Source organism: Monodelphis domestica, chromosome 7 (assembly GCF_027887165.1).
Source record: "Monodelphis domestica isolate mMonDom1 chromosome 7, mMonDom1.pri, whole genome shotgun sequence".
Taxonomy (NCBI): domain Eukaryota; kingdom Metazoa; phylum Chordata; class Mammalia; order Didelphimorphia; family Didelphidae; genus Monodelphis; species Monodelphis domestica.
Genome location: NC_077233.1, coordinates 290,991,827 through 291,004,499, shown reverse-complemented (window position 1 = coordinate 291,004,499; position 12,673 = coordinate 290,991,827). Strand labels below are relative to the sequence as shown.

Here is a 12,673-nt window from a genome sequence, read left to right as displayed (position 1 = left end):
CCAGGCTTGTGATTGATCTATTTTCTCTTTCTATCCAGGTGGTTTGTGGCGGACACCATTGAAAAAATCCCTTGTGTTTCTCCTTTTGGACCTAAACTCAAGTATTCTCTAAGGGATACTTTTCTTTTGAAATATACTGGTCCAGAACCATTGTTCAGTCATGTGCTTCAAATGAGAATTTTTTAGCTTTGATTTCCTTTTATTATTATCATTTCTTATCATTGGAGGAAGTGGGTCAGGGCCATTTCTCCTGGCTTACATTGGCTATAACCTATCCCATGGGATGTGAGAATTTACTGAAGTCCTCAAAGATTTCCTCAGCTAAGAAGATAGAGGAAGTATTGCCATTGTTCCTAATTCCATGGTTATCCTGGCGACATGGGAAGCTTCCCTTTTCATCAGCCCTTTGTGTACCCTCTAAATGTAGTTTAATCTCTAACCGGATTTCCTTTATCTGTTAAATAGGGCGAGATTCACAAGGTCATGACGCCCTGCTTAGGGACGTGACTCTCCTTTCTCATCTCTGCCTCCTGCCTTTCTTCAAGTCCCAGCTAAAACTGAGCTTCTACCATAAGCTTTTCTTCATCTCTCTTCATGCCAGTGCCCTGCCTCTGCTGATCATCTTCCATTTTATCCTGCACAGACCTTATGGGAGCACAGTTGCTTGCATGCTGTCTTCCCTCAGCTGACTATTAGCCCTTTTAAAAAAAGGGACCATCTTTTGTCTGTCTTTGTATGCCTGGCACTTAGCATAATGCCTGATATGTAATCGGTACTTCCATGCTTATAGACTGATTGAAGCTCAGAGAAATTAAAGGACTTGCTGAAAGTTCCACATCTATGAAGCAGCAGATAGAACTGAATTCTGTATCACGAAACAGGGCTGTATTAAGCCAGTGTGAAAGATAACTTAATTAAGCCGCTTTCATCAGTTCATATTCATTGTTTTATGCCTGTAGAGAGCTTTATATATCTTCTGCATCTAATCCTATTAGAGACCCAGGATTATAATGCTAAATTGTAATGATAGTAGAATGACTAGCAAACAATAATGATAATTATTAATTGATTCAATAATTGTTTATGAGAATCAGCAATCAATAATTAATATTACGAATAAGACAACAAGGAAAATTTCCTGTGTGCCTTGCAAAGGCGCAATTTGTGTATGTCTTTAGCTCCCTGGAACATATTCAGGCTTCCTGAGGCTCTGGCATCTAATTTGGCTTTGAGACTCTAGAATCATAACCTTAGCAAACTTTATGTTGGCCACGGAACGGGGGCTGCGTAATCTGCCTCCATGAGAAGAGAAGGAAAAAACATCTGGTCTTCATGCAGATGAAATCCTGGTGGTCCCTTGAGAAGGGGCATCCAGCTGACCCACCTCCCTTTTAGGGAGGAGTTTGTAATCTGACTATTGCTTGCAAGCTCACAAATGGGTTCAGGGTCTTAGACCGTGCTGGGAATGAAGTCAGTTGTACTCATTGTTTCCCAGCGTTCTTCTTTACACCGGGGATGTATTTCCTAAATGAGGGGTGGATGGTCATGACGGAGCTCAAAATGAAGATGGCAAAGATCAAACCAAAAGATGGCCTCATGGGTAGGAGCACCCTCCAGGTTCATCTCACTATTAATCGTTGGATTCGCTTTTACAAAGTGTTTATTTCAAAGGTAGAAAACAAATACCCCCCCGCCCCCCCCCCCAGAAGACACAAGCTTCTTGCCCATTTCTACTACTTCAGATTCTAGTGGCGGGGGGGGGGGGGGGGGGGACTAAGTGACTAGTTTAGCTTTGATTCTCTTGAGCTGCTTTGATTATTTCACACACAATTATAAAGTTTTAAAACTGTGCCTTTAGAAATGGTTTCAGAGAAGCCTGCTGATACTTCTATGAACGGAGACAGAGTGGGACAAACAGAACCGGGAGAATACTTTGTACAACACTTACTGGAGTATCAATTTAAACAAAGCAGATTTAAAGAGTAACAATTTAAAACTTCTGCTCAACATAACCAACATCAATTCCAACAAAGTAATAAAGCTTAGTACGCACCTCCTGACAGAGATGAGTGACTCAAGGTAGAAGACACATGCTTTTGCATGGAATCGAGACCTCCATTGAGAGAGATACAGAGCCCATGTGAAAGTTTGGCTTAACTATGCAGGTTTGTTACAGGGATTTTGCTTTCCTTTTTTTCCCAGTGGGGGAATCAAAGAGAATGAAAATAAAAGCTTATCAAGTGAAAAAAAGGGTAGCTAGATGGTGATGTGGACAGAGTGCTGGGCCTGGAGTCAGAAGTACTCATTTGCCTTAGTTCAAATCTAATCTCACTGACTGCCTTTGTGACCCTGAGCAACTCTCTTAGCTCTGCTGCCTCAGTTTTCTCATTTGCAAAATGAGCTGGAGAAGGAAATGGGAAGATACTACTTTAAATATCTTTGCCAAGAAAAGTCGGACATGACTGAACAAATGAACAGAAAAAAATTTTAAAAAGAAGTGTTATGAGCTATAAAATAAGGAAAAGCTTCATAATAAAGAAAAAATGGTAAAAAATATTTAAGTAATCTATAGAATCACTTAATTGCCATGATTTTATTCATGCATTTTTTCTTTTTCCTTTTAATTTTCAATGCTTGCCATTTACGTTTATTTTTTCCTTCTTCAGTATTTGGGCTGCTTAGAAGTTTTACGTTCAATGAGATCTCTTGACTTTAGTACAAGAACTCAGATTACAAGGTAAGAATTGCTTTCTTTCTTTTTTATTTCTGAATATTCTTATTTCTGCACCTAGAAATTTCCAATACTTTCCAGTGGACCATTGCTATCTGGTTTATAGGATGATGAGAGACCTTGAAGGTATTCCTATAGTACTTCTTCATTTACATGGATATATTTGTTATAGAAAGAAAGCAAAATATCCATTTAGAATTTCTTCTACTTTCTTATTTCTCTCATCTTATTATAATAATGTTTACTTTTTTCAGTTTATAAACCAGGACTATATGTATATAAGTTTAATGGAAAGACAACAAATATGTGATTATAAATTTCCAACATTTATATCCATGCAAAATATTACAACCTCTTCATGCTTTTTGAGACTGTACAGTCCTTATCAATGTCCTTCCTTGAGTCTTCCATAGAGAATTTGGTAGGTTTCTTCTAGGTCCTTTATTATGTACATTCAACAAAACATAAAGGATAGTAAATAGAATTTTTGTTGGAAATAGTTAATTTTTCAAGTAACCTAATTGTATAGGTAGAAAAACAATTTTTTAGTACAGTCGATCAATTTATACATGGTAAATTTCCTCGAGAGGGGACAGTTCAGTATTTTGCAATCCTGCCAAGCCAAGCATAATGTCATCGTTATATGAATAATAACATAGAAAGTTAACAAACTAAAAAAATGAAGCTAGGAAATGGTTTTGATGATTTTATTTTTATAAGCAAAGATCTAAATGATATTTTTTCTCTTTGTTTCAATGTGCCTGCTAATATAAGTTATAAGGAAACGTGCCTCTCATTGTTTGTAATTTATGTTGATGGAATACTTCAAAGGAAAACATTCTGTTGCTATCAAGGGCCAACAAATGCTAGATGTGGATTAGGAACTGTTAAAGAAGAGAATGAGGTTGAGTAGTCACACTGAATTCTTTATGCAATTTCTAGAATTTCTGAAAAGATGGATATTTTAAATAGCTTTGGTAAAATCTCGTGATGTCTAGCTTTTCAGATTACTCACAGACAGACTAAAAATTAACAGATTGTAGAAGAAGAAACACGACACAGCTGGCAGTGACAGAGGTAGGATTTTAACCCCAGTCTCTGAATTCAAGACGAGCAAAACATGAAAACAGTGCCTTAACATGTGCAAAGCAATTAATTTAATTAAATATAAAATCTTCTTAATAGCTTTGTGAGATAAGTACTTTTTTGGGGGAAGGCGGGATGTCAAAATTTATAATTTCATTGATGTAGGGAGCTCTCAATGAGGAAATTCCTTGGTCTAATATGAGTGGTTGGTGTGAAATCTTAATCAGTTGCTTAGCGTAATGAAAGGTTGAATGATATGTCTAGCATCAGAATATATTGGAGAAAGGGCTTGAACCCAGATTGTTCTTACTAAACTCTATGGCTATGTTTCCTATGAGGTAGGGTACTGTAGGCATTATTAGCCCCACTTTACTGAAGCAAAAATCGAGGCTCAGAGAGATTGTGATAAGCCTTTGCCATAGTAGTCACTGGATCAGATGAGAGATTTGCACCCAGTTCTTTCTAACATTCTATTGCTATGTTTAAAAAGAAGTTGCTTAACAAATTTTATGTATATCTCAAGTTTCCTATTGCCTCGTATTGATTATGAAGTATTTTTCTTATTTTAGCTATATCTGAAAATCACTTCTAGGAAATAATGTGGTTAAGAGAATGTTCAAAACAAATTTTTATAGACAAATAACATGTGAGAAGCTGGTGATGTGTTCAGACATAAAGGATCCCAGATTCCCCCAAAACACTCTTCGGGGTTTATGCATATAGCACTCTTCTACATAATAAAGAAGATCATCACCCCACTCAGGAATCCTAAAAGTAATTTACGTATTTGATGCTACATCAAACTACCAAAAGATTTTTAAAACTGAAAAAAAATTAATTGAATAAGTTAAGCCAAGATTTACATTATAAGATAAATCTCAGAAATCATCAGTGTTCTAATATACAACTACCAAAACCTCAGTAGGAATAGCTAGAAAGAAAAAGCCTTTTCAGAATAATTATGGAAGTTATTAAATATTTTGGAGTGTATCTACCAAGACACTCAAAAGAGTTAAAACAATGTTTGCAGAAATATAGACTTATATAATTAGGAAAACATTAATTGCTTATGGGTAGATTGAGCCAAAAGAATAAAATAACAATACACCCTTAATTATCAGGAAGAGCTCCTAACATATAATAAGTGTTTCTAGTGAATTGTCTATGGGACATCTCTAGTCCTCTCTGGGGCTATTTTGCAAAGTCAAGTTTCCAGGATTTTGACAACTTTGTTGACTAATTTTGTGTGTTCCACGAACATCAAGATTTCTCAGGAAAATACCACCCAACTACAGTTCTTTATATTGAATTTGGTATCATATAAATCTTTGTTTTTATGCTCTTCTGGAATGAAGTCATGGATTGTCATGGTGGTTCTTTTTGCTCTCTCTGTCTCCTCTGTCTCTCTGTCTCTGTCTGTCTGTCTGTCTGTCTGTCTCTCTCATCAACTGCAGTCCAGTATAGAATGAATGGCATTGCAAAATCAAACTTCTGCCGTTCATTCTAAAGTAACTTCTCCAGAATAGAACTTGAAACTTTTTTTCTTTTTGTCCTTACTACTTGGCTTGTATCTCTTCACTCAATCCTTTCTTCCTAAGTGTTTAGATCTCACAACTATATATTTATAGACAACTGAGGTAAAGATGGTTAGTCTATTAAATAAGATTCATTAACTCTGCTGGTAAGGGGTCAAGTAGAAAATCCAAACTCTCAGCTTATTGAGTATCATAAATATCTTCTACACTTTCCTTAGGTATCACTAGAATTTTGGTATTAAATGGCTGTTGGGAAACAATATCAGTATGTCTTCTTTGGCTAGTAGAGTATGTTAAGGTCATAATTGGAAGATGCTGCCACCCATCCCTGGCATGCAACATCTGTCTTGGGCTTGGTCAAAATGGAAGTTAGTATATTATTATTCTACACTTGGATTTAGTTCCATTTACATTTAGCTTTTAAAAAAAATTTTCATTGATAGTCCATCTGAAAGCCAAGAACACCAAATTGTGTAGGAGATAGTGAGTTCACACTCTTGCTAAGTCTTTGACGGTGAATTCAATTGTTTCAGGGAACCATGACTTTCCTAATACACACCCTTCAGGGTACCATTTCTATCCAGAAAAACACCACATGACTTGTACGTGTCTAAGGCAATTGATCAAGCTTTTGAAAGCTTGTTCATATTTGTACATCCAACAATCTTCAAATGTTTTCATAGTTTTAAAGCAAATTGACCTTTCTTGTCCTTCTTTGGTTCCCTTAAATCATTATCCACAGGTGAGAGGATTTAGTGTCTTAACATTAGTAGTGTAATTTTTTTTTACAAATTGGCAAAAATATAGACCAGATTATTAAAAAAAAAGAACCCTTACTTTTTGCCTTACTATGTATTGGTTCTAAGGCAGAAGAGTGGTAAGGGCTAGGCAATGGGGGTTAAGTGACTTGCCCCAGGCCACACAGCTAGGGAAGGGTCTGAGATCAGTTTTGAATTTAGGACCTCCCATCTCTAGATCTGACTCTCAATCTACTGAGCTACACAGCTATCCCCCCTCCAGGGAAGAATTTAAATGAAATTAAATATTGAAAGCTTATTGGATATGCCTAATTAAGGAGCACATGTTTTCTCTGGATTAGTGATCATACCTTTCTGATGAAATACTATGTGAACTCGATTCTTGATAGAGGTTCTACAAAATAGTCACTCATCAGTTGATAATTTCAGACCAACTTCCCCTAGCCAATCTAACACTTTCTCTCCTCACATTCTTCTAGTGGCTTTCCAAAATGGAGTCACCCAAATATACCAATTTTCCAGGCAATTAAAAGGGGCATGTACTGAGAGTTTTGAGGCATACACTTGATTGGTAATATCTAGCTGGATAGATTAAAAGATCTTCCTCTGTCACAGAAATGCCTACTAGACATTTGCATGATGTATTAGTCTTCTTCAGTTCTCTTATTTAGAGATTATGTACATTCACATCTCCTCATTCTTATTCTTTGCCACAATCATAGGCATCACATATAAGTTGAAGGAGTCTGTGATGATTGAGCAATAGTTCTTGCAGACAATTTCTGAGGTTGTCTATGTTAGATAAAGGAATTTTCCTACATCATCCTAGAATGGTAGGAATAAGTGAAGTAGATCCTCTTGAGTTACTTCTCAGGTACATTGTATGTCCAAAATATACAATGAGAATACATTTTCAAGTGAAAGTCCCAAACTCATCTATTCTGCCATTAATTGTAGTCTTTAGGAGAGAACATCTATAATCATATGAATCATCTCTGCTGAGTCATCTCGCTGAATTTCTGCAATAAATTGTTCTAGTATGAGGGAATCACTAAAATAAAATTAATCAGAATCTACTGAGTTGGAAGAGTCAATGCCTTAGTGGTGTTCACCACCATCATTTGTCTTAGTCTTCCTGTCAGCCTCTGTACTGGCTGTTGTATAGTTGGAAAATCTTGAACCTTTGAACTACATCCCCCAGAATTCCTTCTGTATCTCCCAGCATCCCTTTCCCCGAATCCTCACATTTATGTAATTGTGTGATTGGTTATAAGTTGGCTGTATCTCCTCCCTTGTCCTCTTTTTTTTTCCTCTCATGGCTGAGGTGAGTTAGAGCCTTTTTAACTCAGTTTTTTATTGTAATAAATCTTATCAATATAATGCTTGGGTTATTGTATATTAATTTTAATCTTTACATTATGGCTTACTATGAAGAGATAGAATTCTCAAATATTTTTAAGTTAGAATAAATAAATTTTTTCAAGCCTGTGTTCCTGCCCACCTGCCTGCTTTCCCATTATCTTCTTGAGTCAGCACTCCACCCACTACTGCTACTGTTGTTACCACCAACCACAAAAGCCTGGGAGCAGGTTTTATCCTCCCGCTGTGTGCTATTGGAAAGAGCTGCTCCACTGCCGCCTCCCACTGCTATCTCTGATTCAAGTCTCTGCAGAGGGTGAGATTCCCCAATCTTTTTGGCCATCCCTTTCCCCACCCCACGTGGGTTTTTGAGCCTGAGCTAGCCATTTTTCAGTGTGGAGAAGTGAAATCACGCTATTCAGTCTAACTCCCTTTTAGTTTCTAAGCCAAATTTCTTAAGTTGATCCTTGGCTCCTGGCTTATGACTCAGAATATTTTTTCACAGGAAGGGGAACCCTCTGATGTTTTTGTTTTTGAGGGAACATTAGCCCAAATCAGTGGATTTGGGATTTTTTTTCTCCCTTCTACCCAAAATATTGAGGAGTACTCTCATATGGTAATGTGCTATTGTTCTCCCTCTAAGTTTTGCCTCCTAGGTTGTTTACTCTGTAAATAAACTTCATTAAGTTGTTTCTCAGAACAAAATGCTGTTGCAAAGCATGCCTCAAGCTTTTGGGGAACAGTTTGAATTGCTTGAGCTAACTAATGCCTATTAGCTCTGCTTGAATTTTTTTACTAGCAGTTTGTATTTTCATTGACTATTTACCATTCTGTTTCCTTGTCCTCAAGAATATGCACCAGGCTACTCTGCTTAAACTACTTGAATTGCAGACCAAACTGAAATATTTTGACAAAGTTTTGAAAGTCTTAAATACTCTCAACATGCAGAATAGAGATTCTGCCCAGTGGGTATATGAGAAACTTCAGAGCCGTGGTAAAAGAAATCTAAATGGGTGATAAATGTGGTGGGTGGTGGGTGGAAAAGAATCTTACTGAGATTTGGTGGTGAATTTAAATCTTTTCAGATTCCATTGTTTTGTTGCTTCCTAACCATTTTCAGTTTCTTCCCCTTTATAATAGTGAACAAATCTATTCGTGAATTCATGAAAAGGATTCTGACTATACTGTCTGCCTGTATCTTGTCATTTGCTTATATTATTGTATTTACTGATTGTTTTAAGGTTTAATATTTTAAAATTCATATATTATTTATCTAATCAGTACTGTTTTGTTATGCTATTCTTTATTTTGTACCTTTGCTGAAGAACAAAATATCATTGTAAAAGTCCATGAACATCTTTCCCAAACCTTGTCAGTAGATTCAAGACCACATGTTTCCCTCACAGCCTTTTCTTTCATTTTCCCTTTGTTAATTGTCACATATATAGATGATGGATGGACTTCATCAAAATTGGTTACAGTTGTATACAACTTTTAGAGAATTTAATGAGCTAAGAATTTAAATTGCAATTTTAAGAGGTTTTCAGAAATGACGTTAGATATTTAGTAGTTTCTAGAGTGATATTTTAAAATATATATATATATATATATTATAAAGAATGTTGAATCAAAGGTAGAGAACCAAATAGAAGTTCCTGACAGAAAAAAGGTTTTATATAAAGCAGGAAGCCGAAAGGAGCTTCTGCAAGCATGAATCTACTTCCACAAGAAAAATCTAGATTTCTTGGTGATGTTATAGATTCCAAAAGGTTTTCCTCAACAATATAGAGGTTTGTGGGTTTTTTCCTAGTCTTTTCTGCCAAATTTTGAAATAATGGCAGTAATAGACTTTGTTAAAAAATATCTTTGCCAAGGAAAAGATTTGCTACATCTGTAAAAAATTGTGACAAATATCTATCAGCTCATAGGATTTTTTTTAAATGTCATACAGCAACTCATGCAAAATATGATAGGGGGTTTGTTTACTATTGTAATTAATTGGGCTATTGTGAATTTTGGGAACTTTGGTACTTTCTTTAAATGTGAATTATCTACTATATTATTGTGAAAATCATTTGCACTCACACAGTGTTTCATGGTAAAATTTGAAAAGGAAATGGATCTCATTTGGGGTGAGAAATCTTTGTATTCTGCCTCTCTTTGGCTGACACAGTGTGTCACTGATTATAAGCTATATATATTTTTTATTTTTAAAACATTTTTATTATTGTTTTTCCTTGCATGTACAATGTAGTATTTTGAGTTTTATTTTTCTCTTCTTTTTGTATTTGAAGCACATATCAATAGTATTGAGATTTCCTTTAACTTTTTTGATTTTACAATAAGTTTAAATTACATTTGTTCTAATATTAATGCATACTCAAAAAGCTTTAGACTATAGAATAATGCTATTGATTGTTTAAAAAATTATGGAACGTTATTTAATAATTCTGTGTGATTCCAAGAGAAGGGAATACAAAAAGAGCTACTATACAGTGCTAAAGAAATACAAAGCTACCTGCATAGTGCCTATCGAGCACAAGGTCAAAGAGACCAGATCCCAATGGGACTGATGACATTTTGAGCCAAGTCAAGGGGACCTGAACTTGTTTGGGGTTCAAGGTTGCAACTGTTTTGACATATGTCAAAGGAAGGTGTTCCTCATTCCACTTTCTACCAAGCATCTCACTTTGGCTCCTACCTGGCTCCCATAATCTAGTCCCTTTTCTGTCTTTCATAGTGTGGCAAACTTTCTGTAGTCCTAGCTACTTATTGGGCAAGTGCATAATTGCTTAAATCATTTAAATTGGGCCCTGATTCAAGGACCTGTTATAGATTTGTTTTTCCTTTACTTAGAATTTTTTAGCCATAAGCCTTTGACATTTTGTATTTCATCCAGAAGTTATTTTTTCTCTTTTATTTTGATTTTTTTGAGGTTTTTGATTTCTTCGGCCAATTGCTTCATATACCTCATAATTCAGCCTTGCATCCCTGAGTGATCCCTCTGTTTGTCACTATCCTCCTCAGGGGGAACTATATTATTATTCTATAATGCAAAATATAAATTGTTTTGAGAGTAATTTTAGGATAAGAAACAAGAGACTACCTCCCAGAATCCAGAAGGTGATCTGTTTGGAGAAGGTGCCCTGAAGATGCCTGCAGAGACCACCACTGTACCAGAAGACTCAGAGTGAACTTGAGATATGGCGAATTTAAACTTTGGGGGTTGAATATATTTGTTTTGAATGTATACTCTTATTTCCAACGGGGCTGCCCCCTAATTGGCTTTTTGTCAATGTAACAATCATTAGTTTTGTTCTCTTTTCTTTTTATCCACAAATTATTGCAATTTATAAGTTAGTTATGTTTCCATGATCCTTTTGGGGAAACTGGTCTCCAAATAGGATCCCAGGGGGAAAATGTATAGTTGGAAAACCTTTAACCTATGAACTATGTTCCCCAGAATTCCTTCTGTACCTCCCAGCATTACTTTCCCTGCATCCTTGTGTTTGCATGATTGTGTAATTAGTTTTAAGTTGGCTGTAACTCCTCCCTCATCCTCTTTTTTTCTCACAGCTTAAGTGAGTGAGCATCCTTTTAACTCCAGTTTTTTTATTTTATAAATCTTATAAATATAATACTTGACTTATTGTATAAATCTTTACACTGCATAGATGGTTAAAGTGAACACAAATTCTATCCCAGTTTGTTGCTAATAGAATATTATTTAATTTTGAATAGTCTGGAATTGTTTCCAATAAAATTTGACATTCTTGGACTAGCTGGTGCATCTGAACACACTACAGCTACAGGATCTACCTTCCTGTTTTCACAAACAACTTCTCTGGGAAACTTCAAGTTTACCATGAGAAAATCAACATTCATAATCCTATGAAGTATAGTGGTTTGGTCAAAGGAGAAAGAAGACTTATGGGAAAACATAGAAGGGAGGAAAAAACATTTATGTGGTACTTACTATGTTTTAGGCACTGTGCTAAGTGCTTTGTAAAAGATGCTATTTCATCTGAATCTCAGAACAACTCTTCAAAGAAGATAATTATTAGCCTCCTTTTACAGTTGACGAAACTAAGACAAGCAAGGGCTTCCAAAGGTCACAAATCTAGTTAGTCTCTGAGACTGAATTTAAAGATCTTCCTCATTCCAGAACTAGTGCTTTATCTACTGTCTCAGAAGTTGCCAATAACACAATAATATAACAAAGGCCTCAAAACTAATGATACAAAAAATAAGAAAATAAGAGTAAAAAAAATCCCAACTGGATAAAAAATTCACTGAATCAATAAGAAATTGTTCCTCTATTTAGCACCTGAAAGAAAGGAAAAAAGGAAAAAGAGAGAAAAATCCTCTAGAAAAAAGCTAGAAGATGGAAACAAAACTTAGCTAAGGATATTCAACATGTAAAATTTTTCTTGATGATTTTGAATGTTGAGCTGATTTTGGTTTGGTTTTCTTGTGTCAAAGAGGCAGACCTGAATGAAAGGATATACAAATAATGAGAGGAAGAAAATAAGAGAGAAAAATCTTAAAACTCAGAAAACCCCTCCAAAAAAACCTTATGTGAATTCTCACATATATGGAGAAGGACATTTAATGTTGGATATAAGTACATGGGGACATGATATATGAAAGAAGGCCCTTGGACACAACTGTAGCAACTCCCTGCACTTGCCTCTTTTTCACCTCTTTTTCACGTTAAGTCTCTCTGGGTTCAAAAAGATAGTTTAAAGCATGCTCTAGAATATTTTTTAAATCACAGAAACTAGAATCTGTCTGTACTGGGAAACTTTTTCTTCTTGTTTTGGGCCAGATTTTCCTTTCTCTATTTCTGATTGCTTACTGATAGATAGGCTTAGCCAACAATCATTGGAATTGGCCGGGTATTGTACTTTACACGTGTTTTCCAACAGCAAAGGCATACAGATAATGCCTTGAAAAGAAACAAGGTTCCTAAATTCTGGTAGCTATGACTGGAGTTCATTGTAAGAAAAAACCCGAAAGTACCTGGATAGATAAAGGGCCACAGAATTTCCCTCTGTTGAAAAGAAGAGGATAAAAGTATGGATTCGATTTCAGGCATCTCACCAACAATGCATCTGACATTTTGGTCTAATTTATACTCCGATTCTCTAGTGGATACCGGCCCAACCAGGTCTCATTCACATCCAGTTAAGACCTTTCCCCTT

General features: G+C 35.7%; 1 protein-coding gene across 1 annotated transcript in view; it reads left to right on the top strand.

The window, feature by feature from the left end:
- Positions 1-12,673, top strand: part of SHC3 (SHC adaptor protein 3) — a 150,521-nt gene that overhangs the window by 41,093 nt on the left and 96,755 nt on the right. Inside the window, exon 2 of the mRNA XM_001375787.4 lies at positions 2,667-2,737. Coding sequence (XP_001375824.2) covers positions 2,667-2,737 — 71 coding nt within the window. The remainder of the gene's footprint in view (positions 1-2,666; positions 2,738-12,673) is intronic.